Below are 27,918 nucleotides of genomic sequence, written 5' to 3'. Positions count from 1 at the left end.
AGTATTAAGGTGAATGAATGAAATGAATGAATGAAAATAAGAAATCTGTGTATCATCATTTAATAATATGATTTTGGTAAATGGTTGGATGTCCCAGCCACAGGAGAATTATAATAGAAGGACATAAGGGGAAAAAAACATACCTTAGTGCCAAAGCATTATGTTCTTTCAATCAGTAGTAACACTACTTGTATTAAAGATAAACGAAATACATGTCTTGCTATAACAGCAAAACAAAATCAGACATGAAATAAACCTACTGTTTGTTCTCCATCTGTAAAATGGTGTTGTATCAGAAATAATTCTAGCAATTTAAAGATTTGGTAGTTTAATATTTATTGGAAGGTTTAGACGTTAACCTTAGTATTCCTCCATGCTGTCAATTTTTCCTTATACACTATGGCACAATTATTGATGAAGGTAAAATATGAGGCAGAATTTCTCAGTAGTTACATTACAAGATAGAGGCTTTGAAGTTGCATCGTATGATGATTCTACAGTGCTGCTTCATATAATTCTCAAGTATGATGTAATATGTATGTTTTCAGTTCTAGTTAAATAAAGACAGATTTTGAATATTTTTCTATGTCTGGGCAAGTATAAAAAAATAAATGTGAACAGATATTGATTTCAGAGCACAGGGTTTTAAATCTAGAGAAAAAACCCCAACAATATTCAAGATGTTTATTTTCTTTTTATGTCATCATCCACCAGAATAGATAATGCAGCTCATGTAAAATCAAGAGATTTATTTCCTATCAATATTGTTATTTATTTCTTTTTCATAATAGTCTTGTTCATGGGGTTGTCTCTGACTGCCAGATTTAGTAAAAATATGTAATCAAATGTTTTGTAGGCAAGATGATGGTTAGATTTATTGAGGGCAGAAGATTATAAATAAGGTAAAAATTATTTTCATGCACTTGGAGAACAGATTGCATTAACATAATATCTTGAGTGTTATCATGATACTCAGTATTGATGGATAAAAATTCAAACTGGATAAAGGAAAGTGCACATTAGACCATGGAATAATATCTTCAGACATATGACATGAAACAGACCAGCAGTTTTCCATTAATAAATAAATAAGACAAGCAAGTTTGAGGTGTCACAGTGTAAGTAGATACGTAAGTCGGAGTGATACTAAAACGAAAAGAGTGATTAGCAGTTTGAATACCAGTTCTGTCCCTCATGCTACTCTTTCGGTATTTCACAAAGTTTGTGATGCAGTCGACTGCACTACTTACTAAGTAAGAAGAATTCAGTAAAGGATATTGGAGTAGAGTTTATGCTGCTCCTAAAATTCAGAGGCGGGGGTGTCTAGAGGTATCTTTTGCCATTTTAAAATGTTTTCCTCTGTAGGTTACTTAAGACATCAACACAGCACAGAAAGAAAGTAGAAAAGGCCTACAGCTGCTTCCTAGAAAAGCAGTCAGCTCACATATATCTTGGGTACTGTTCAACTAGTGAGAACTTACAAGCATAGAATGTAAAATGTCTTTGTCTGGCTTTTGAGGAGGTTGCTATACACCACTGCCTCAGTAATTCAAGTCATTAGCTTTTCTTGGATCTTAAAAATAATACATATCTATGTTTTTAAACTTTCACATGCCAAAGACATGACAATATAACTACAAGTTTTGCTAGTTCTAAGTAAAGCTCTCCAGTAAATGATTGGATTTATTATACATGTTATGTTTTCTGGAGACATAAAAAAAAATGCAGGCTAATGCAAATCTGTGCATCTTCTGGCTAGTGATTTCAGCTGCATTGCTTCTGTATAGTGCAGTACCTCATACACTCATGAAGTCCTGCCTTTTAAGTGTAAAATACGTTAAGATCTAGAAATTAGTTTATTTTTTCTCAGTATCTGCAGATCTACCTGTTTTGTGTTTGGAAGGAAAGACAGATTGTGCTGTTACAGGGATGACATCATGCAATCAGCTGTGGAGACTATTACTTCCGTATCATCCACTCAGTGCCTGGTCCTTCCTAGTATGTCTGTGTTTGCCATCTACAATGCTAAGTGCCTATACAGCTTTGAAGGCTTCTGTCTTTATCATCTTTAATGCCTTACACAGGAAAACAAAGCTTTTTCAAGCTTCTCAGATTACTATTCCAGATCTAGGAAGAGGTTTTCCATAAGTTTTTTCTAGCTATTGAATCTGAATTACATGCCTCACTTTTTAAGATGTTAACTGATAAGATGAAGACTACTTCCTTTCTAGGTTGCAGTTGGTACAATACATACAGACATAGTGTGTGCCTGTATACAGGTTGGGAAAGAGGTTCTGGTAAATTTGATTCTTATAATATTTATTTTTAGATTAATTTTTGTTGTATACTCTTATGGTAAGTTTTTTTTCAATTCCTTTAAATTAGAGTTCTTAAATGGGAAATGTTCAGTGAACACAATTTCTTTCTTTTTTTTTTTAATTATTTACTTACCAAAATGAAAAAAATTATGGAGTAATAAAAAATCAGTGCCACCATTGCAGAAGCCACCTTTGAGAGCCATTCTTTCTATAGTTATTGCGCCTGAAAGGACAACAGAATGAAGTTGCGGAGGACACGTAGGGTTCGGTCCAGAGACTGTACTTGAGGGTATGTCATGAAATCTTACAACATTAGTGGTTTAGTGAAAAAGATGAGAAAGAGGGCAGGAAAAGCTTGATTTATATGCTTTATTTTCTGGTCTGTTTTATCTATATGCTTCCACTTCTGGTTCCGTAAGCACAGAATTTCATCATACAAAAGAATAAGAAACCAAAATGGGCTTTTTCTCCCAAGTTGTGAAAGGATGCAGATTTAGGACTTGCTAGATCTATGAGAAAAAACAATTTAGGAAAAGTAGACCACCAAAAGTGAACTTCCAACGTGTCAGCATCTGTGCTGACTCCTGGTAGTTTTGGCTCAAGCACAGTTGACGGTTTAGCTTAGCAGGGCAGGGCACTGGGAAAATAACTTGCTTTCTCTAGCAGAATTCCCTGTGTAGGAGTGGCTTGTCTTTGCCAGTTAAGTTTCTGAATTCACAGAATTGGAAGAAGATAGCGCTTAAAGTTTTCTGGAAGACTGGAATTAGAATAGGAAACTCAGAAAAAATGTGCTTCCATATTAAGAGTCACTCTCAAACCAACAGTTTTAGATGTTCATATTGGTCTTCCTCCCCTTGGAGCCAATTGTTCCCACCCTCCTGTTCTAGGCTCAGTCTCTTTCAGCTGTGCTGACTCAACTGTTTGTTTAAAAAGAAACACATTTCTGGTTGAAAAGTATGTATATAGATTCACTGCTTTGTTTTAGAATGTAGTCACAGAAACAGCCAAACTAGCACAGCTGAAGGGACAGGGACAACTGATCGGGAGTTCAGTGAGCAAATGAAAGGAGTGGAAAACTTTTCAAGTGCTCTTGCACCACTGCAGATTCCTAGGTAAAAATAAACCCTACAGAAAACCAAAGGGATAGGGTTTTTTTATCTTTGATTTAGTTGTAGTCATATGCTCATAAGCAAAAATCTTTTGCTTTGATTAATTTGCTATGGTTGATAAACAATATTTCGTAAAAATTCCATTGAAAGTGCTTATGATAGACACATTATAAGTTCTTTCAGGTATTCCAGATGAATCTAGGATTCAGCGAAACTGAGCAGCTATACATTCTTTGAGAATTTGAGTGCATTTACAGTAGTTCAATTTAGTAATCAACTGAGAGAAAATTTTTCACCCAGACATAGCTTTATAAGTTGCAGTTCTTGAATTTGTGAGTCTAATAAATATGAAGTATATACACAAAATTTCATATATATGAATATATACACATAATTTCAAAATAATGACTGAGTAAAAAACTTTTCCAAAATTAGAAAAAAAAATTCTTTTCACTCCATGTTGAATTACCCACAGGTAAAATGTTTTGTCTGCTTAATGGCAAACTTCACCCCAGATATATATATCCTTAGCCTATAGGCTGCACAAGACCACATTTAAGAAAGTGAAAGAAGATTCATCAGATATGAGCTTACAGTTGGAAGTGCCACCTTGCTCTAAAATAGCTATGAAATATATCATCCAGAGCAGAACTTAAACAAATTATTAACAACATTACTCTAATGATGATTATTAACCTTATGGAGAGCAGTATGGCTTGTTTATATATAATTGACATCTTTATACAAAAATATCTTAATTCCTTTTAGATACTGTGGCACTATTATGATACAATAGCAGACCAAAGCACTGTAAGAAGTGATTGCAGCTGCCAATTTCAAATATATTTGCTGGGTTTACCTTATTTCATATGCAGAAAGGAAATATTCTCTTCTGTCTCCCAGCTACCATTCTGTGCTTTGAAAATCAAGCCCAATTCTGCATCCACAACTAATGTTCAGTGAGTAAAACAGATAAAAATAAAGCAATCGCAATTAATAGGTTATCAGCTCATATTATCATTTTACAAAAAAAAAGTAGACATGTTCACGTTTGTGTTTCTAAAATACCTAAAACAATTTTCCAATTTGATGTTTCACTTTTCTAAAATTCAGGAATGTAAGAAATGGTACATTTGGGGCACAAAAGAAAATGTACCTTTGAAACTGAATCATCTCATGTGTGTGTCTTAGAGTAGCCAGAGACTGTGCTTTACGTGAGACATACAGTATGGCAACACTCATCAGAACTTTTTTTTGTTGCTAAGGTCTGTATTTTAGCATTTTGAAGGCTGTTCTGTATTTCTCCATTATCAAATACAGAAACTCTCAGATATGTTTTATAATCACCTTCTATATATATTTGACATTATAAGGAACTATATTAAACATATAACAAGGTCAGTAGAGTTATATTTTAGACCCTTGCTTCTCTAACATAGTATTTAAGGCAAAGAAAACTTATATATACTTCTTATTAAAAGGGTTTATTAAAATTGACTTTATTTGTTTTACAGTTTAGCAAACTCTGCAGGTAGCCTTAAGAGTCTGCTCAATTCATTATCATTAAATCAACAACCAGATCTTCTTTCTGCCATTCCCTGGCAGGATTAATGGAATTTGCCATGATTTGTGCAATTAACAGTGAAAGCTCTTGCTGGGTAAGCTAGCAAGCTTGACTAATTCTCAGTTGTGTTATAAACCTATTTTAAGGTTTTAACTTGACTAAAGATTAAAGGTAGTGACTTACGCTGTTACCTTTTAATATATCTTACATGATTATGGTTAATAAGTGTAAATAAAATATTAAATATATATTGCATGGTGCACATGTGAAAATATGTATGTTACGGATATTTTGCAACATCCTGTAAAACATCATTTTTGTGGTTTAAAATGAGATTCCAAAAAGCAATTGATCTACTGATACTAAAACAGCTGCATAAATTTAAACACTTCAAGTATTAAATTATATACAGAATTAGTAAACTCTGTGTAACAAGAACAAATCATTTGTATTTCAAAATAACTTACGCTTGAATCTAAAAAGTGAGCAATTATTATTTGATTTGATTTAAAGCTGGCTTGCTCAGCAAAGCCATTTTAACCTGTAAAGCATTCCAGTTACTATCGGGTTTTTCACCTTTTCAGACAACGTTAGAATCAGTATTCAGAAAAGCCTAAAGAAAGGAGAAAAGAGAGGAAAAAATATTTTCAGCCTGTCTGACAAGACTACATGAAAAGCTTGTGATCAAAGGATCTTAAATACACGTTACTGGTGTGACAAACAACATTTTTGTCCCTTTATTAGATTTATTTTCCTTCTGGAAACTGCAGTAGCCAGAGTATAGTTTGTGAAAGAAAGCTGGCAGGGTTGTATTCTTTGATTCCTAATTAACACCTTCAGTCTCAAAAGAGAACTAACAGAAATACCATAAAATGTTGCAGCTGCATTGTTATTCCGCTTGGTTGGTTTGTTAAAAGTCAGCTGGGCATTGGCAGCTGCAATAAAGGAAAAGCTCAATGGATGTTTTGTATTGTGCCCACTGAAGTGAAAGAAGGCAACCATTTTATTTTCAAATGGGCAGCTGCATAGTGATGTTTAAATGGAGCTAAATGTGAGATTTACTGTTAATTTATAGTAATTGGTTATAAATAAAGTAGCAGTATAGCTTGGCTTTCATGTATTAAAGCCATAGAACACAAATTGAAGGCAAATGAGTTATGAAGGGTAAAAAGTGAAGGGTAAAATACTAGAGTGACAGAAAATGCAGTTACTTAGAAGTAGCGGTATTCAGTTTTGCAATGTAATGCAGCAGCCACCTTGGAAGCAACTAGTCAAACCTTCTTTAGATTGTGCCCTGAGAAATAAAGGTAGACATTGCTTTGTCCCACTGTAGTGAAAACCAGTGTTTTAATGCTGGGATCAAAACCAAGTGCAACTCTGCCTGGAGAGCATAGGTTTGTATTTTGGGTAGTAGAATAAAGGAGGCATTTAACTCTGGTCAGATAAATCTCACTCACCCTCAAAAAAATGCAATTAGGGAAATATGTAAATCTAGATGTTTCATCAAATGCTACCTAAGGGGTTACCAGTTCTTTCCTTGCATAATGACTGAACTAAAGAACTTCAGTGTCTGTGTAAGAACCATTGTCCCAGCCCCAGAGCCCGTTGGAAACCGAGTCCAGACTGGCCGTGGGAAATACCTACATATTTGACACAGGCCCCATTTCTGAGAGAAAAGGGGGTGGAATAGAAAGTATGGAGATTTTACTGTTGCATTCTAATCAGCCATGATCTGCCTAATTTGCTTTGATCAGGAAGATAAACTAATTTTCCTATAGGCTGGATAAAAGTAATTAGCAATCCAATGCTTTCATGCTTTTGAAAAGGGTAAAGAAAAGAATAGCAGAAATTGTAATGGTGGGAGCAAAGTACCCCTTTTCGGCTCATCTGAAAGCATTGTTAATTGAAAATAGGATGGTGCCATAGGAGAGAGGCCCTGATTAAGATGCTTTTTTGGGCTAGGATATCTTTGTGCTCTGTGATGTATAATGTTACGCAGCTAAATGTTTCTGAAGATTAATTTCACTTGAGTTTTAGTATATTTAGCTTCTGCTCTCTTTTGTGGAAAAAACATATTCCATGTAAACAGTATGTCTGACATTCTGTAAGGATGCTGTTTGATTTCCCAAGGCATTTTAATATCTTTTTCCATAATTGCATTAGAATAATTCAGTGGTTAAATAAGGTTTGGATCTGCTGCTTCCATAAGGCTTCAAGATGAGGGTTTCTAAGGCCACATAGGGAAATCAAAAACTCTATAGCCGTAGCCAAAGCCAAATTACTGGATATCCCAGTCTCCTGATTCTGTTAGGTAAGAACTGCGTGGTTCTGTAGGCCTGAAGTGTGACACACTTAGCCTGACACACATGCTATGGTGTAATATGCCTCGGCTAAGTTTTCTGGTAGCTGTTACTCCTCCTTGGCATTGGCCATTCTATTTAAGTATAAATCAAGATGTCTTGAAAGATACTAAGTTTCACAGTAAAATGCTTAATATGCAGACATAATGGAATGCCAACACACAGAACGCCATCTTTACCCAGGCAAACAGTACTCATTCAGATAATCTTACCGAATTCCATAGGCTGCAGAATACCTTATTTTTAATACCTGTCTTCCCCCAGGTTTCCCCATCTTTATATGAACTGAGTAGTTCAGCAGGCACTTACAGACAGCTTGTTTAATAATTCTGTCCACTTAACTCTTTGTACTTTGAAAGTTATATTTAAGACATCAGATAAGCTTAAGGACTCTATTTATCATTTATGTTACAGTTGTATTGCAGTCCACAGCCGTCAGCTGTCAGGAGCAGCTAAAATACAGAGGCAGGCTCTATAAAACCTTTCATAAAAAAAAAAAAAGCACGTATTTGTGATGAATGAGAAAAACATTTTATGGCGTGGATAGAGAAACAGGGGCATGTGTTCTATCTCAAAGACGCTCCTATTAAAAAAATAATATCCTTCAAAGACAGAGTTTGGAAAATTAATTTCCCCTGCCAGCAATATGCCTTGAATAGTGTTTGGAGGGGGAAAAAAGCTATGTTCCTGTATGATAGTGGTCTTAAACTCAAGTATATAACAAATTTTTGAGTTGTCTTTCTACACTCTAAAATATGTTGGCTTTGTGATCATCTGCAGTGTTTGTTTTCCAACCCATGTGATGTCAGCTGCAAAAGCTGTGTTGCTTTGAATGTGAGAACAGAGTCACAGAAATAAAAATTGATGTAAGAATTATAAAATAAAGTAGAAGCATTCGTTGAAATACTGCAGAGAGTTTTGTTTAGCCTGGGAATATTTATTCATTTTTCTTATGGAGGCAGCACAACCTCATAGATAAAGCATTGATTTGAGATTCAGACCTATATTTTTTTCATTTCCTTATTGCATTGCTTAGTGCCACAGCAAAATTAGTTTGTTTACCACTCTACAGTCTCCTTAACTCCTACTTAGTAGTTTACTTTTTCTTTATGCTGTGCTTTGAAAAGTATTGCATAATTGAATATGGCTGTACAAAAAGTGCAGGAGGGCAAAGCCAGCAAGTACATAATTCCTTCAACCCAGAAAGTTCTCCCCCCACCCTCTGCCAATATACACCCTTCTTTGGTATAGGTGGGCAGAAGTTGCTCCCCTAGCTCTCTCAAGAGAAGACGTAGCAATTCTGTCTCAGACCTTTGTATTACATCACATTTTCCATAGAATGTGAGCTAGAGTGTAGATTCCTACAGCTGTTACTCACAAACCTGCAGAAGGACAGGGAATTGCTTTCGTGCTTCTCTTTGAGTTGCACAGAAATTAGTTTCCTAAATCCTTAGAGTTTTTCCAAATGAAAACCATGAGGAAATTGTATGATCTGTAACTCTTACAGGAGGAAAACGCTGACCCTGATTATGAATGTTGTCCTTCCGTAGCATTCTGTTCCTTACAAGGCTGAGAGGTTTTGACATAACATTCTTGTGGTAATATGGAAATACACCATTCTCAAAATGGTGCAGAAAAATAGTGTTACAAGAAATACTTCACTCATTTCTAGGTCCAAAGAATTCAATACACATATGAAGTCACATCTGTGTAGAGTTTTTTAGGAAGATATATGTAAGCTCTGCCCTTGTTCTGAGCCATCTGGAAACTATCAGCAAAGTACTGAGCCTGACCTTACCTGAGTACTAACCTTACCAAAAAAGATGGTATTTATCTGGAGACACCTAAGAAACTGCATGGGGGATAAACCTACTCCACCTTATTGAACCTAGAGGAGTCTGACTACAAATTGTAACCCATGTGAAACTGGTCCTGCTAAGCTCTACTTTCGGAAACTCATACTGAGATTTCAAAAGTCTTTAAGTGTTGTTACAGCCTAAATTGTATTCAGTTTTCATAGGATTTTACTAATTTTTATTAAATCCTCCTTACTAAGTTTTCTATATTTCTAGGAAGATCTACCTATTTATATTTTTATAAAAGAAAGCCCAACAATGAAGTCAAAAGTCTTAACATATACTGATGAAAGCAAAGACAACTTCTCACTTTTCCACGTAAAGAAAATTAGTTTATCTCATCCAAAGAAAAGCTTGAATAACCAACAAGGCATTACAGTATGCTTCTGATGTCAGAAAACTTGCACTGGTGCAGATAAGGAATCAAGGAAGAAGATTTCTTCATCCTTGCATCACCACTAACATGAATATGGTGCATACATTTTATCTTTTAATTTAGTTGCTCCTGGAGTCAAAGTGGAATTCAGCTCCAGATTCATATGCTGATCTAAAATGCAGCTGTCTAGAGTAGGCAGTGCCTCATTCTCCAGATAGTATAGTCCCAGCTGTTGGAGAGCATTGACCAGAAAAAAGTCGCTTATCTGAAGATGAGATAAATCTTTCTACCTTTGACTACATTAGGAGCCCAGGAGCTTGTTCCGCATGCAGACCGCTAACTTCAGAGTGTTAGGAGCCAAATCACTGTCTCAGAGGTCAGTGCCATTGACTAAGCAAAGGTGCACTCACTTTACCTGAGGTGTGGTAGCGGGCCTTGAGTTGTTCCTTCACAAGGCGACGAGTCATAATGTCCTATTTGCCAGGCCGATGCGGATGCATCAGGTAACATTTCAAAAACTCTGGATGCCTGTGTTTACCAAACTTAAGTTGAGTCTCCATTCTCTAATGCAAATGGAACTTCATTTCAATGCTCACCCATGTCTGCCTTATGCCATTTAAGATACTCCAGGCTATCTGACATGTCTCCATGGGATACATATGATATGGCCTCTAAAGGAAGTGCATCTTCTACTGTGTGGATAGTGTTGGTTGGGAGCCAGGCAAGTAATCTCAAGAAATGATGACCCACAGCTAAAAAAATCTGGCAGTTTAGTTTTTTTTAAAAGCCGTGGCATAGTTCCCCTAGAAATCTTAAAGACTCACAGAGAATTGCAGTACTATAAACCTAGCAACCTGCATGAGGGGGGAGATTTGGAGTAGAAAACTCCTTCTGTTTAAGCTTGTGTTACAGACTTCATATTAGTTTTGCGGTGAGTTGGACTGAGTGTGGATGATCTCTTATGCCATATTCACACTGCAGAGAGTTTTCACATTTAAATTATGAGGTTTCTTCCGTTGATAGCAAAAAACATGTGGGACATGTTGTGATGTCCCACCCTGAGGGAAAGGAAACACCCCAGTGTTCCTAAATGCCCATCACTGAGAAGGAACAACAAAACACAGAGAGTCCACAAAAACTTACAGTTTTATTAGTAAATTATACATTTGGCAGGGAAATTGGTGTAAGTTAGGCCCTTACAGTATAATCCACATGGTGGTGGATTTTGAGTAAGGGATAAAGAGAAGATACTAAGGAGAGAAACGAAGGAAGAGAAGAGGGAGGGAGGGAGGGAGTCCAGTCCTAGCTCCAGCATCAGTCCAGCTGGTGGAGTGTCAAGGGTCCTGAGGGTACTGCCCAGGCTTATCTTTTGGGCTATCTTTTTGTAGATAAGTTTTCCCATCCTGGAGCTAGGTTTCTCACTTTCCATGCAAATTAGTTATCACTCACACTTTGTTCTTCTAGGTCTTTCTGGAAGTGAGTCAGAGGGCTTTGGGGGTCTTTGGCGGTCTTGATCCCCCTGACTGGATCAGCCTTTGGTTGACAGTCCCTACCTGTTTCTCAACCTCATTTCTGTGCCTGCGCTGTTCTATGTTGTACTTATCTCCAGATAACCAGAACCAGGACATTTGTCCCAGAAAAGTGCTGCCCTGTCTCTGTACAGTCCTCTTCTCCAGCCACATCCTGTTCTTTCTCACAGCATGTTCTTTCCAGCAGTCCCTGATTGGCACCATGACTACCCGGCTCTTGGTGTTTGAGACATACATGTAAGTGTACAATAAAGCAAATAAAAGAAGCAGATGCCAGGTGTGGCCCTCAGCCATAGTTGATGTGATTTCACATATACAAATCCTTGACTAAGCTTTTCACTTTCAACAGTATTGGAGGGAAGGATAATCTTTGTGTGTCCTTGGGAGGGATGTCCAGTAAACTTCCTCGATCCCCAGATTGTGTGTTCTTGACATTAACAGTAAATCGTCCAATATGGTGAAAAAGTCAATTTGTTCAAACAATGAGATCGATCTGAATTACAGGAACTTTGACAGGGTTTTTTTTTTCTTTTTTTTTTTTTCTAATATTGAAACATTTTCTTGGTCTCCAGTGTGTGAACTTGTTCTGTTTTTATTCTTTTTTGTGACGCATAAATATTTTGACCTGATCATTTCAACAACAACAACAATAATAGTAAATGCCTTGTGCCCATCAGAATAGCTCATCCCTTGGCCCTGGTTTAGCTTATTGGATGCAAAATAGAAAAAGAAATTAGAAAGCAGAGAATAAAGGCATCTTTGGGATGTAAGAAAAAAGTTTGTGTGCGTAAGGGGCACAGGTTTTGAGGGTTTAAAACCTGTCCATTAGCTTTATTTGGAGAAAGGTAAATTAAAACAGTGTTGTCCTAAAAGACAAACACAAAGCAGTATGTAACATGTTATAAATTATTACGCCTTATAAATATAGAAAGTTTTTACGAAATATCATAAATTTAAAATGCTGAATAAGGATTTTTATTAGTTTCTTGTCTGTACTTTCGAAATAAAATAAAGAGTCTTCTGACATCTGATTAAGTGAAATTTTAGACTATTTCATTAGATAAAGAAATCAGGTTGTGCTTTAATCAGTTTCATTGTTGAATTAGATACCTTCCAGTCTTAAAATAGTAACATAATTGTAAAGTTGTCAGTCTCAGGTTTCTATTTGAACTGATTACACTTGATAAAAATAACAAACCATGACAAATAGCAGGGCTAGGTTTCAGTAATTCACTGAAGAATGTCTCTACCAAGTCTTTGTGGCAGAATGTCTTGTTTGCAGGACAAATGCAGAGTTGAAATAACAACCCATGAATACCACTGGTGAAATGGCTATGTACACAAGGTGAATGCTAAAGTTTTCCCTTCTGAATGGACCTTTTAATCCAGGCATTATCTAGACTCTGAAAAAGTCTTCAGTGGCCTTACGTACAGATTAATGAGAAAATCTGAGACTTGGAGTTGGGCTATTTGCAGAAACAGTTTTCAAGATTTACTGATGGTTGACAAATGCCATTTAAGCTTTCAAAGCCATCAAAATGCTATTGAAAGGGATTTAGAGGGAAATCCTCCCACTATAGAAGATGAGGACTTTGAAGGATCTCGGTGGAAGCCCTTGGTCTCCCCACCCCTTCAAACCTTTCACTGGTTTGCTTCAGCATATAGAGCTCTGAAACGCGTGGCTATGGGAAAGGGGGGGGAGGCCCCTTTCAAAGGCGTTTGTATATCACTGAAGGTGCCAATCTGCTTTTGTTCAGGCATGAGAACTGAATAGAAGTGTTTCCAGAAAAAGTCTCTTGTGCTCATGGTCAGCTTTTCAATGGGCTTTCTGCTAATAGATTTTTAATATGGGAGCTGGAAATAGCAAAATACAAGTTTGAAAATTTTATTGAATTGAAATACTGCCCAGGAAAGACTCCCTGCCCTATTGCGTCTGTTATTGATGCTACCATTTCCTTCTCTAACACTGTCTCTCAAAGAAAAGTAACCTCATATGTTGTCATGTGACAAGATAAGTCACTGAGCATTGAAATTAATTTTTTTAAATAATGTCCTTTTCTCCACAGGCATTTTAAAACCTGTTTATTTTCGTTATTTAAAAACTCACTTTCAAACCATATGCTTTTATTAAAAAATGTTCATTATGAAATTTGGTTAGGGAGAAAAAGACCCCTTAGATGATCACACTTTTGTTGAAGCGGTTTTAATTTAAGATCAGGATGGCTTGAAGTCCTTGCTTTTTCCTGTGCTGTTCTGAGTCTGCAGGATTCAAGATGAAAATTCCGAAGAGCTTAGTAAAATTGTACAAATGAAAAAGTGGCAGAACTCTCTACACAATTCTGGAGAAAGGGTCTCTGGAATCTCTGGTGGATTATGCAAGGATATGCTGGGGCTTTATTCATGAAGTTCGTGAGAAATTTGTGGTTTTCAGTCAGAACGAATGTGCACAAACCCCCCTCTGTGGTCCTTTTAACAGCAACAGTATTTATGCATGGAGAAAGATGTGGTGGTGTCTTCTTCAGTCTGTCACAAGCACATGAGATCCAAATGCCAAGACCATGACTGAGAGGGACATCTTTTACCTCTAATCTTCACACCACTCCCCACATGGGATGAGAGAACAAAGCCAGGATGTGGGCTGCAGTAGTCTCTTTATACCCAGTGTGTGGTGTGAAGAAGAATACCACTGTGCATCCCACCAAAGCTAAACTCATGAAGGGAAGGCAAAGCTGACTGGATTCTGCAGAGCATGGAAAACAGTACAACACCTCTCAGCAGAAGACTTGCTTCTGCTTAGTGAGTGCCTTGACTTTACTCCTGTCCTATATTTCATTTCTATCTGCACCATTTTCATACTGGCATCCATTTTGCCACCATTTGGGCGAGGAGGGCAGCAGTAACGGTATGTGGCAGGTACTGTCTTGTGCAACATGACAGGTGGTCATCAGCAGCCACTGTCATGTAGGAGGTGGATGTTGAGGTGTTCATTTGTGCTACTTGTTCATTGCAAAGCAAATGAAGCCTACAAGAGATCTCCCAGATCGTCTAAGGCTTCTAGTTCCAAAATGTTGGTACATGTTCACATAGAAAGAACCATCTGTCATGCCCCAGTCACCTTGGTGAGTTTAGGGGAAGGTCGTTTGATTCCCTCTGGGTGGTGCATGAGAGAAAAAAAAATTCTCAGGAGGTTCAATAACAAACTTTTACTTGCAAACTTTAGAACATTAAGGTAGAATAAGGTACTTGGCAAATTTTATAACAATATTCAGACAAAGTAAGGTACTTCACAAACTTTAACTTAGCAAACTTAACCAACTTTAACTTATTCAGACACAACATGGCACTTACTAAGGCATTGACTAGAATTTTTTTAGGCTGGCTTAAAATATATTTCGAAAAGAAGTTAGGAGAAGAAAGAGAGAGAGAAAGAGAAAGGATAAGAGCGAAAAATATTACCACCCACAGATACAGTGATGAGAATTGATTGTTGCAATTTAGATGTCCACCACAGACTTGATCCGTCAGGGGTGGGGGAAGCCCACGAAACACAGAGTTGAATGGGTTAATATACACTCGGGCTTGGTGGGAATGCACAGGTACCTCCCCTTGAGGTGGACTTTTACACTGACTGTTGCAACTCTGTGGATCATGCGCAGTTCTCTGGTGGAAGGCCCCAGAAATGAGTCTAGGGGTGCTTCAAGTGTCTTTGATGGTTTATGACACCTTCTAAGACATGAGAGTTGTGTTTGATGTCAGCGTAGTTAAGCCATTATGCCCCATCAGAAGGGATGAATGCCTTCAGACCTACATGTGAATGTCCCAATATCTCCCCCATGGGGGAGTTTTCCAACTCAGCCAGTAAAGGAGGACATTGGCGTGATAAAAAGCACTATCCCACCTCACAGGATCTGCTTATTATTGGCCTCTTCCCTTATCTGGCCCAAAACACAGCTTCTTGCTAAAGGAAGATTGATTTGTCATGGTCATCCTCTGGTACTCACGCCCTCTGCAGCTGGGCTGTTACCTTGCACATCATCAGCAAAGCACTCACTGCTTTTGCAAATGGCTGATTGTTTGAGCTATTAACCATTAACATTTCAGTCTCTTAAACCATCACAATGCAGGTTATTCTTAGTAATCGTTCTGGTTTCCTAAGGGAGCTAACTGGAAAACAGAACTTGATGTGAAAGAAAAATTGAGCAAAAGCTATGGAAAAGAGAGGGTGAGGAAGGAAAAATGAACAGAATCAGCTTGTCACTTTGAAAAAACACCAGGAATGAAAATTAAGTCCCCAAATCATTGAAGCAGGCATGACAACCAAACAGGAAACAAAGAGAGGCTGGAACAGCAGAAAATGTCACACTTTCCTTTCCTTACTGGCCCAAACCAACAACATCCTGCCTTTAACTCAACAGATTTCGGAAATTATAAAAGGGCTGAAAATAATATGTAGAAATCTTCCCAGTGAACCCATCAGTACTGCATGCACTACTGCAGACAAACCAATGTGCTGTTGCATAGTTTCCACAACTGTGAAGTGCTGCTATTGGGCAGAACCTGGCATTAGGAACTTTTAGGCCTGGGATGATATCTTCCTCCCATGGGAGTCACTGGAAATTTTACCACCAGCATCAGTAGAGCCAGGTGTTTACCCACGTGTGCTGACATTGACTTGCTATATTAGAAGTTTTAAGATATGTAAATAATAGAAAAACTGATTGTTTCCAGCATTTTTATAGCATTTGGAATAGCTAAATGAAAGACATCTTGGAAAGTTCATTTTGTGTGCAAAAAAAGCAGACCAGACGTGCAGGATAAGGGACACATTTATTTCACATATGCAAACAGATGCAATAGAGTTGGCAGCAACAGTTTATATTTGGTAAAGGTTTGTTTTGGCTACTGATGTTTTGTGGTATGGTTCAATATTGTCTCCAGGAAGATCCAAAACTGATACTTGAAGCCTGAAACAGGGACAGTGCAGCAGATTTAGCTGAAAAGCACCAGTTAATTGCGTGCCCTGAGGGGATTTTCTGTTGATCGTCATAACAATCACAAGAAGTGATGGGTCACGGGCCTCAAAATGAGGTTGCTGAACAGTGGACTATGTAAACTCTCTGAATAAAAGAAGGAAGCAGGCATCATTTATTCTGAATCAGAGTATGCTGCCCCCACTCTTACTAAATATTAGTTTGTCATCTGAACAGCCCAACTGATCTCAGTAGAAATAGTTCTGAAGTATTTTACCTCCGTGTATTAATTGTACAGCTCTGATCCCAGTAATTTCAGTTATTGTAAAGGAAAATAATTTATCTAAAGAGATAACATTTATATACTAGAGGGAGCACAACCCTTTTCCCTGAAGATTGTGCTGGTATAACCACCCGGAAAACACGTGCCAACACATAAGATGTCTCTACCAAAGATTTCTCCTTGGTAGGGTGACTTAGTGCATCTCAACCCTGCTCCTTGACCTGAATTGTTTAAAGCTAGCTCAGGTATTTTGGTACTCTGCCTGTCTGAAGGGCAGCTGATCAATTACAAGCAAACAAAATGTGTGAAGACTAGGTATAAGTCATGTCAGTATAAGATTAATGACCTGGTATTTATGTATATTAAGGCTGTTTTAGACTAGCCCTTGTGAAGGTATCTTATGATGAAGGTGAATTTTGATTACTTAAGGAAAAAAATAATGACCTGATGGAGAAATAAAGTGGTTTTAAGTACATTATCTCTGTAAGAATCAAGCTATGCATATTTCTTGGCACTTACTGTTGCAGAAATTTGGGTGTTCAACCTATCAGGGAAAGATCTGACAGCTTTGTCATTCCTCTGAGCTCTGCAGGAGGTGTCGGAAGAGGCTGTCAGCCATCCGGAGCTGGCAGATCTGGAGGCCTATTGTATTTTAGTGAACAAGCTCTGTCAGACATAAAGGTAAGATATGTGTGTAAAAAAAAACCTCAACTTTTTATATCTGAAAAATGTTTACAATATTTACGTTCTAGGCACAGGATCACCCTGCATTACTCTAAGCCAAAACTGCCAACTGAAATAAAACAATTCTGCTTCACCTTTCTTATTTGAATTTGTGGAGGTACAAACAGCAATGTAGTGAACCAGTTCAGGGAGCTGATTTGGATTAAAACCAAATTTTTTCCTGCTGGATTTTTTTTGAAATCCAGGCCAGTTGCCAACTCTGGTTCAACAGCATCCTCACAAGGAATGAGTAGTGATGGGCTGGGGTGGGGAGATCAGGAGTAATTCCTTTGGTAGCAAGCATTGAATGAAATTGAGTGTGTTGGTAATATGACATCCCTTGGGTTGTCTGTGCAATTCAGAGAAGATTCTGTAAATAATTATTTCAGCTAAGCAACAACACAAAAATGATCAAATTCATACTTCAGAGAAGAACTGTAGTAGGTGTGATACAGCGTAGCATCATTTTCCTGCCCTGCATACAGAGCTGTGGTGCACAGATTTCTGGAAACTCATGTTCACACCATCACTATTGAAATGTGTTTGTAGCAGATGCTCTCACAGCCGTTTGTTTTTTAATCCTTGAAATCCATGCTGTGGAATTGAGTTGAGACAAAGTAAGACCAACAAAATCAATGACTTAGAGTATATCTTGTTATGAATGAAATCAGGCTAGTCATAAATAATTTCCACTCTCGGCAGACTCACTGAAGTAATACTGGATATTTTGGGGAAGATGAGTTTTAAAATTGGCTTACGTAACATATAATCTGTGATGTATATAAGTTGCAGTTGGGTATTCAGCTCATTTGGCTGTATGGTTCATAATGCTTGATTTAAGAAGTGTGTACTTTGTGACAGTATGTATTTTCAATCTTTGTCTACACTCACATATATTTTGAATTAATTTCTGCTGTAGGCAAGGTGTAGAACTCTTATAAACTATGCTCTGCTTTTTGTAGATATTCTCCTCTCATATAGATAGTCCTAATTTAGGAACAGCTTCAGAGGTATGAAATTATAGACTGGGAATTAGAAGGAAATTGGACCTCAAATTTCTAAAATGGATGAATATGTCCACTCATTGAGAAAAAAAAAAAAAGGGGAAAGGATTTTTTCCTATATTTTTGTCATTTTTGGAGCAAATAGTTATAAAAATAAGCAACTTCTGGAGGGGCAGAAAATATTCTGAAACTGAGAGAGGCCAAGCGTTTTTTTCTCCAAACTCGGTCACTTCCGATAAATATTGTTTCTCAATTTAGCTGTACTGTTCTTCATCAAAATAAAATAAACAGTACCTGATAAACAGGTAATGATGAAAAACACAACAAACACGCTAGTAGTTATCTTCATAAATTACAATAAAAACTGATATTTTTCTGTTTGTAATGTTCAGTATTTGAACAAGACAAATCATGTATGCAGTACTCATTTAATATTTGAATTTGTTCAGCAGAAATAGGTAATAACTCATAAAGTAAAATAATACTAATATAATCTGTGGGCATGAGAGGAAGAGGAATTCCATTCAGTCCTCTTTTAATTGCTCTTACTAGCTTTTATATTATAAAAAACTCCTTATTAGTTGTTTATGTTTTTTAATGTGTGAGTTAAGTACAGTAAATGACTGACGTGTTCAAATGTTTTTATAACTTACTCTGGTAACTATTACTTAGCAAACTGAGTCTTCAGCATCAAATGAACAGCCATGAATCAGCTTTGAAAGTAAGTGGCTAGTTTCATCTAGGAAGCATTATGAATTTGGTATACAAAAAAAAGCAGAGAGCCAGAATCTTTGTACCTAAGGTGAAATGTCAGGTACTTAGATTAATTCAGCAGTGGGTGTGTTTGATGTGATATTTGATTTTTACTTTGTGTTTTGACCCAAATTGTTTGCTCTGCCCTGCTCCCTCTGCTGGAGTGTTGGATAAACTGAATGGCAAAATCATTTCCTGAAAAGATTAATCATGCACATACTGTTTGCTTTACAAATGTTCTTCAACCTATATATAAGTAAGGTTTTGATGGCTGTTTATATGATAGAATTGCCTATGTTCAGGAATAATATGTGCTGTTTAAAATGACTCTATTACAGAGCTTCTGCAGTAATAAGCCACTCTGCTGTCTGTGACATCAGAGGTTCGAACCCACTGACAGGTGTTGAGAGTGCAGAATTCTGGCCAGAGCATATTTCTTACTTTGTGTTGAATCCAGATGTGCCATAACAGCCTAGTTTACCAGGATCCGATGTTATGGGCCACATAACAATAGAAAGGAGATGTGGACAGAACCCTCTTGGTGTTACTGGATCACCTTTGAGGCTTCCCTAAGTTCAAAGTGCCTGATCCTTTTCATATATGTCTATTTACAGTTGCAATGGTTGTGTCTTCTGTAAGCAAAATGCACTGCTAGACCAAGCACCACTGGTGTGCCAAGGAAAGGAAGGAGAGTGAGGCAGACAGCAGGAGTACTGTCTGTGTACTGGCATAAAAGCTCTCTGTGAGGTGCACAGGCACACATATTCTCACTGCTGGGTCTATTCTCCGGTGACCGCACATCATCTGCTTTTCGCAGGGTGTGTTTTAATATAAAGGTGTTGAGTCTCTGGAAACAGTGAACTTCAATGTCAAGTAACAGAAATTTTCTGTAAAAAATGTGTAACAAGCAATCCTCTTCTAGCCTTGCATCACTTCTTTGTAAAAGTATAGCATGCGATCAGTTGCTGTTAATTCACTATTACATGAGATAATGAATTTTTAAATACTTAATTTTAGCATTTGTCATTATCAATGTGCAGAAGGGTAGAAATATCCATGCTATTGCCATTGTTATTTACCATGAAAACCTTGATAGTGAGATTTTCTGTTTTGTGTAATGTTTGTTATAACTCTCTCCCTACTGCTGCTTCCTGCAAATCTACCACTTTTTCTTCCAGAAGATTTTTCCAAATATAAATATGCACTCTTCAAATGTGAATCATTTAGTGGAAATTCACATCTTAGTCATAGTTTACTACGAAGTCCTTTAAAGAACCACAGATGAAGTTTGAAGCTACTTATGAGAAGGAATGCTATGGTTTAATTTGCAGAAAGCGCTAACAGTGCTTATTTTTGTGTGCTCATACTCTACCCTATGCTGCTCTGCATGTGTGTATTAAACATGCAAATACATGACTAGGAGTTTTCATGATGACTTTGAAAGATTGTGTAATTTAGGAACATTAAAATGAAAAATATTATCATGGTTTTCTGAGTCTGTTGGCAGCTTATGCATCGCACTGGTGTAAATGCCATGGTTGGACAGTGTGATCCATGATCTAATAAAAAGGGCAGTGGACAAATCATCATCAGTGTCGGTTTACTTTTCAGATGTTGGTGTATGAACATCTCTTTGACTGTGAACATGTCACACTGCCATTAGGTGTCTTGATTTCTCTTCTGTAAATTGATGATAATTCTATTTATTTATTGAGACCCTCAAACAAAAGCATCTATAGCAATTTACCGGTAAGAAATAGGAACTACTACTACTACAGTGTTGATGAATAGATTTAAGTAGCTGTAGCAGATGAAGATATTTTTCATGAAAGCTAATGAAGCATTTGCATTAGTAGATGGCACGTAGTTAATAGCTAACATATTCTTCCATTGTACAGTGGAACTATTGTTCTGCCAACAGTAGAAACAAGAGTTAAAAAGATAGGCACAACAAGGAAAGAAGAGAAGTAATATGCACCTGTTTTCATTATTTTGTATTACTACATGTGAGCTAGTGTCAAATTGTGCTGTAAATTAATTAAGGAAATTGTCATAGTTTAGAAACTGTTCTCAGCTGGTAGTAACTAAGGGAGTACATTCAGTCTATTGTCAGTATTTTATGAAAGTGCTTTATCTTTCAAAGACTTCCATAAAAATAATTGTTAATACATCTTGTTGGGATAAGGCAGGCTTAGAAGAATCAAAATTAATAATCCTAATAATAAGTCTTGATCATTTTCTAAAAATCAAGCAGGTTGCAATGGTTAAGAAAATGGGCTACAAGATTGTATTAGACCTGCAATGGGTAGACGGTTTGTACCATTCAGTATAATAGATGTTGAGCCTAATAGTAGACTGGCAGGTTGATGAAAGCCAGTAGAAGTTTTGTGTGTATCCCTGGAGAGATTTTTGTTCTCCTTTGAAAGACGTGAGTATAACCTAAAAACTGATCTTCCAAGATGAATAGTCACTGAAATGTTTCTTGTAATAACAGCTAATAACAGGTTAGTAACTCAGCCTGCAAACTCATCTATTAAGTGTGAAGAACTGGTTCACTTAACTTGTTTTACTGGCTTTCTGGAATTCATTTTGAGCTCACTATTAAGATGGTAGCTGGATGTTTTTTTCAGCACATATATGCATGGACAACAAAACGGGGGGGGGCGGAGGGGAAAGACCTGTTGTATTTGCCTTCTTGGGTGCTGTTTTGCAAATGCTCAGAATTTGTCGATCTGCTCACCAAGAAAAAACAGATAGATGCAAGGTGGAGTTTGCAATATTTTCTGTTTTTCAAAGATTTCATAGGATTCCCTTAGCAAGTCACCAGAGGCACAGCATGGTGATTGATTGGCACAGGGTGTAGTTAAGATATCATTATAGTGAGCCATGTTGCCAATGCAGTCGTTGAAACAAAACTTCTAATTTTTTGAAAAGATGAAGTTGCATTTGCTGGTATGTTGCTTTTATAGTCAGCAGTTGGAAACAGGCTGCAGGAATGCTGATGGGAGAACACACGATATGTCCATCTGACTGTTCAAAACAGCTTATTGCCTTTTCAGTGGAATATGGCAGTTCACGGTGCAGATAGTTTTCACAAAGGTAGATCTGGTACTATTGCTGGTTATATTAGGAGCGTTTTAAAACAGGGTATACTCTTACTGTGTTGCTCCTACTGACATCAGCGGGGTTTGTATGTGCTTTGATGGTGGGAGACAGGAGTAGTTCTGTTACGCTGAGTTATTTAAAGGTTTTCAGTAATGTAATAACTCTGTGTTTTTCATTGCTGTAGTTTGTAAGAGTTTACCAAGATCCAGTATAAAACCAGAACAATTCCGCTGAGGATAGTTAAAGATCCAGTACCTTGATTTTAATGTTTTTAAGCATTACAATGCAAATGCTGACGTGTAAGCCATCTTTCATCCCCTTCTGTTTCCTAGAGAAAGCAAATTGCTGATTTTGGCAGGCTAGCAGTGAAAGCAGAAATCAGAAAACCTGTTTGATGCACTTCTTGGAAAGAAACCATTGCAGGTGCAGGACATAAGACATATCTATTGCAAGTGTTACTGGTTTTCATAGTAATAATGAATAATCCTGTAATTTACCAGCTAGCTCTTTCTGGCTGTTAACTGTGCTTTATCTAGCTAATGGCTGTAAATCTCATCCTAGCTGTGTCTTCTTGGCAGTAAGGTCCAAAATGCTGGCAAACCAAAATGCTGAAAACTTCCTTTGTTTGTCTCTAGAGCACTGTGAGGAATTCCTACTCAGAAGCCCAAATTTTTCATATTGCTCATACGAGACCCAGTGACCGATTGCCTTGTATTAACCATTTTTGTTTGTCTCACATCTCCAAACATCCCCCCAGCAGTAGCTCTGGGTCATGGTACTTCTCTCCCTTTCAGTGAGCAAAAATTGGATTAAATGCATCTATGGTGATTCTGATCCAGAAGAATATTCTGAATCTAAAAAATGAACTACTGCTATCCAATGTAAGGGATGTGTGTTTTTTTAGGGAAAAATAATGCCACCTGTTTAGCCAGCTGATACAGTTGGGAAAAGTAGAGGGTTTTTATTTTTGTACCTGAAAGTTTCTCAGTTTTTCCGACTGTATCCACTAGGCTCATCAATTGTATTACCTCTCCCTACAGTAGTTGCCCTTATATTCTTAAACCCTTATAGCTAAAAGAACAGCACATTGCCAACATAGACTGGAATGACCTGCGTATTAGTTGCAAGTATGTTAAAAACTAGTTTTAAAAGACATTGTTGATCAAAATTGGGAAATAATTTCTGTTACATCCACCATCTCTGGAAGTATTTAGAAGATGGATGGGTGTGGCACTTAGGGACATGGTTTAGTGACCAACATGGCAGTGCTGGGTGAGCAGCTAGACTGGAAAGATCTTAAGGGTCTTTCCAACCTAAATGATTCTGATTCTATGAAATATGCATATGTAATGTTTAGGAGGTTTTTTTACAAAAACATCTTTATATGCTATGTTCCAACAAAAGAATAATCTGGAAAAGAAGTAACCAGAAAAAAAGTAGCAGAAGGAAATTATTTAACTAAAAAGAGTTAGCAGTTGCTGCAGTGTACACTGGGAAAGAGGTTCTCCTCCATCATATGATGTGGAGCACATACTTTACCACATGACTGAGTCCAAAAAGGAGACTAGGACATAGGAGTTCACTGCTGGCAAATCCAGCTCTAGGGTCTAAAGATGTTATTAAGAAAAACGCACGTATTGTTGATTTTCTCCTTGTGCATCAAAGCACATAAGGAAAGCCACCTCCTCTTATTCTAATCCTCTTAAGATATTAAGGTCTGATCTGTAGATTGCTTCTGACTGGTTCATCATGGGGTCCTGTGGGTGATACAAGCAGACAAGTACTGCTTGCTAGTAACAGAAATTAATATGCTAGAAAACCAGGTTTTCTTGGTCAGCCAGAGCACTGGTTAATGCTGGTTTTGTAGAATGCTCTAAATACGTGTGTATCTGAAGATTAATCATTCCCATCTTCCAGCAGGGCTGGTTTTTAAGTCTAGAATGTGATTTGGGATGTTTCCAAAACCCCATTAAGACATGTGTTGAAAATATCACAATCAAAATGATCTTGTTAAAATATTTGGTTTATCTTAATATTCCGTAGTATGTACTTCACTACCTGGATGAGTTTTTCTTTTGCCAAATAAATCCATGTTTTTGTTCCTTTGCCAGAATAAACCCTTTGAGCCTTTATCAAAGTAAAAGGGCAATAACCTGCTAAACAGTATGAAAGAATTAGGTGATAAAGTATTAAAGAATGAATTTAATAAGTACACATTTCTCAAATTATACTTTGATTTTGAAGTAAATGCAGAGACCTTACTCAACAGTGATTTGATAATTGTCATAAAGTATTAACACATTTCCTTTATTTCAGAATCTCTATGTGAAGTATGTTTTTAAATTATACATTTTAAAATTCAGCAAAAGATCAAACATATATCAAGCATATATTCTGTAATGTGAAACAGACTGTGAATAATAAGAACTAGATGGAGTAGGCATAGGATGCCTACCCACCAAAGTACAGATAACTTATTTACCTTGTAAGCTCTCAACAGCTGGAAGAAATAAAGTTATCTAAATAGTAACCGAAGTAGCTGGAAACTATAAGCACTGCTACAAATGCATAGATACGTTTAAATAGTGGGGAGTTTTAAATTACTATATAACATTTACATAAAATATGCAGGTCATTCTTAATTTTATTTTAAGAAACTACAGGAATTCTGTTATAGTCATGTAAGTTGGATCTTCCACACAGAATTTTATTATACAGTCTGTTTACAGGTTTTGTACTTAATGAAAAGCAATTATAATGGTACTGTGGGGCATGAGGAAGACAGTGGAAAACCATGAAAAAGCAAGTTAAGAATAAAAAGGTATTATATGAAATTTAGTCTAAAACATAGCTTGAATGAGCTCTGACAGAGCTGATATGGCTAGTAGTTTCCTGTACCAGGAACTACTGTGGAACCCCAGTAGGAAGTGTGCTACAGAGTGGGATCACATTACACCCTTGTTTTATGGTTCATTTCACTTATTTAATGCAATTTGACTACCTGTAACAAAAGAGCACTCAAAAATTGCATGTTTATTATTTGAAAATATATCATTTCTTTGAGTCAGGTTGGGGTTTGGGGACACCTGATGTGCCTAACGTGAGGCAAGGCAAATCAATGTGACCATGCAGCAGGTTGTACAGCAAAGGCAAAGTAATTCCATAGTCATGAAATATAAAGGATGTTGCAGATAGTCTGTATTGGTATGCTTTTGCCTGTCTATTTTAGTAAACCAAGTGTACTATGGTGCTACAACAAAAACAACAAAATTCATAGTAGTTTTTCTTTACTACTCCAAGTAAATTTTAATACAATACAGTGGTTTATTAAAATTATGTTGACTAAAAGGGTTGTTTAGTGTTCCAGATGATTTATAGAGAGTGATAAAACATTCCAGAATCTCTGGAAATGAAGAACATGCTACAGACTGTATTTGATTTCACAACCCTATGTTCATACGAAAGAAGAATGTTTAATGTGCTAACTAGATAACGATTCATCAGTACTGGCAGAGGAACTGATTTTTGTTAATGTAGCACTGAAAAACATGTGGAATGAACAGCTGGATGCCACAGTTGTGGCATGCCATATTAAGTCTGTGTCTGTTTTCCCCTACAGTGATCTCAGTATGAACAACATTACTAAGCTGCCCTCAAACCCTGTGCACAATCTCCGCTTCCTGGAAGAGCTGTAAGTATCATTGTATTCTTGATGGGCATAGTCAGCACTAGACACATTCCTGTGTTTGTCTCTCATACTTACTGTGGGAACCAGATAAAATGGTGCAGGAAAGCTGTCAGCCTGACACTTTTGACACATGCGGAAACACTTACTTGAAAAAAACCCAATTGCTGTGATTCTGGAAATGAACTTGTAAAAGAGTTACCATGAGGCTACAACTTCTCTAAGCAGAGACAGAGCCAAACAAATTAAAATTTTTAAACAAGAGCTGTTTAAAAGAACTGGATTGCTTTTTGGAAATAGTTAAGCAGCAGGATATTAAAAGTTTGAATACTGGCTCATGTTTATTAAAATCACAAGTAAAGCTGTAATCAAAACCAAAACCTGCTGCCTCATTCTGCCTGTGTCAAGGACAATTGAGTCCACATTTCATAGTATCGAGGCTCCTTGTCCTAATCACTTTTAATTACTCTTTCCTTACTCTTAAACTTAGTGTCCCTGAAGGCTGACTGTAGAATGCAGGATCCTGCAAAAAGCTTAGTTACGCTATCTAGTACGTTCACGGAGGGAGAAAAGTACATTGCAAAAACTAGCTGATCAAGCACAACATCAAAAGAGGAATGCTGGCTTGAAGTGATGGTGACTAACCAAAAGTGAAAAGTATTGTGCATTCATGAGACCTGGATTTGGCAGTGACTCTAGTTATAATGGCCCAGGCTTAAAAGAAAATTTAGGTTTCTGAAGAGTGATTGAGACTCTATAACTGGTGCACCATAGATCTTGTGGAAAAAAGCTGGCGCCTGTATTTGTATGAGTACCTCTAAATGTTGATTAAAAGCCTTTTATGAAACATAGTTTATAAGTTTTAAAGTGAAAGTCTTCTGTTTTATAGCATGTTTAGCTGCTAACACACCATAAAATCCACGTAAGAAATGCAGAATCATTGTACTGCCTTTCTTGCAAAGACAGGTCTGTTTTAAGCTATGAAATGTGTACAATCCTCTGCAATTTAGGTGGGTATTGCTGTGACAATTTTGGTGTCCTTGTTAATGCTCCTTTGAATTTTACCAGCTGGTCTTTCCAGGTGGCATCTATGAATCTATGAAAAAAAGATTATTGAAACAATTTTGTAGTGCTTACTTTGGAGAATACCCTATTTGCAAACAGATTTCCTTTCATGACTTATTTTTATTACTGTTGGCACTTGTATTTAGAAAGCTTTACTTCTTTTCAGTTTCTCTTTCTTTACTTATTTCTTTGATTGTCAGTATCTTTCTCGCTGTTAGTGCAACTTTGGAATATTGTAACAGATATAAACATAACAGAGAGATGTCACACACCAAGTGCGTATGAAGTGAATCAGGCCACAAAGTCCCTGCTTGTGGACTTCTGCATAGTGTTCATACTTGCTTGTCCAATTTCCTGTCAATTTTAATAACCCTACTAAAACCATCCAACCCAATGATTGGTTTCTAGCCATTAAAGAAAAGAATTAAAAGTCTGGGCTTTTCCTGGAAGGAAATTCTAATACCTGAAGCCAAGTTACCTTCACTGTTTCATTTTATGGTCCAAAGTTAGATGACTCAAATAGCAAGACTTAAGTCAGTGCCTGAGAAGCTATTCTGTAGTCTATGTCATCTTCCTGATCCAGACCTTTGAAAATGTTCTTACCTTCTTCTTGTGCTGGGCCTGCTTTTTCTGCTGGAAATATTAAACCTTTATCCTTACAACCCTCTGTTCCAAATCAAGTAATGCCAGTCCTTCATTGCTGGTAGTACCAGAAAGGTATTTATGTCTTTACTGTGTTTTGGTTTACATATACATAGTCAACCTTTCTATTTGTTTTGCACAAGCCAACAATTTCCATTTCTCATTAATTTAATGCTGTTTTGTGAAACCCTTCCAGTTTGTATTCCCTTTTAAAATAAGCATGGAAAACTGAAGCCTTTGGAGATGTGAGGCAATTGATTACCTCCTCTTGTTGTGCTGAGAGATTCTTTGGTGTTCAGAGACATACATTACAATTCAGCCTAGTATTACTTGGAAAAAAATTATAGGCAATGGAAAGGGAACTGGATATTCAACTTTGAAGTAGGGGGTAACAGCCATTGTTGTTCTCATGCTCCCCTATGTTAATTTCTGAGCAGTGATTTTATATACGAAAATTATTTTTCCCATCCAGGCATTGCCATATGATGGGTTTTTTCTAGCTTACCTGGGAATTCTGTGTTTTGTTTATGTGGCTCAGTTAAAAGGTGCTATTGAAAAATATAACTTGACCTGTAA

General features: G+C 37.0%; 1 protein-coding gene across 4 annotated transcripts in view; it reads left to right on the top strand.

Annotated features, from left to right (window-relative positions):
• The first annotated feature begins 16,976 nt into the window (after positions 1-16,976).
• Positions 16,977-27,918, top strand: part of LGR5 (leucine rich repeat containing G protein-coupled receptor 5) — a 58,900-nt gene continuing 47,958 nt past the window's right edge. For all 4 annotated transcript variants that reach the window (XM_018080867.1, XM_018080864.1, XM_018080866.1 and 1 more), the window contains exons 1-2: positions 16,977-17,046; positions 25,570-25,641. In XM_018080867.1, the coding sequence (XP_017936356.1) occupies positions 25,580-25,641 (62 nt within the window). In that variant the 5' untranslated portion in view covers positions 16,977-17,046; positions 25,570-25,579. The remainder of the gene's footprint in view (positions 17,047-25,569; positions 25,642-27,918) is intronic.

The sequence above is a fragment of the Manacus vitellinus genome, unplaced genomic scaffold (assembly GCF_001715985.3).
Source record: "Manacus vitellinus isolate BGI_N305 unplaced genomic scaffold, ASM171598v3 scaffold_5_pilon, whole genome shotgun sequence".
NCBI lineage: Eukaryota > Metazoa > Chordata > Aves > Passeriformes > Pipridae > Manacus > Manacus vitellinus.
The sequence above is the reverse complement of the archived record's forward strand: the minus strand, read 5'-3'. Positions and strand labels throughout refer to the sequence as shown.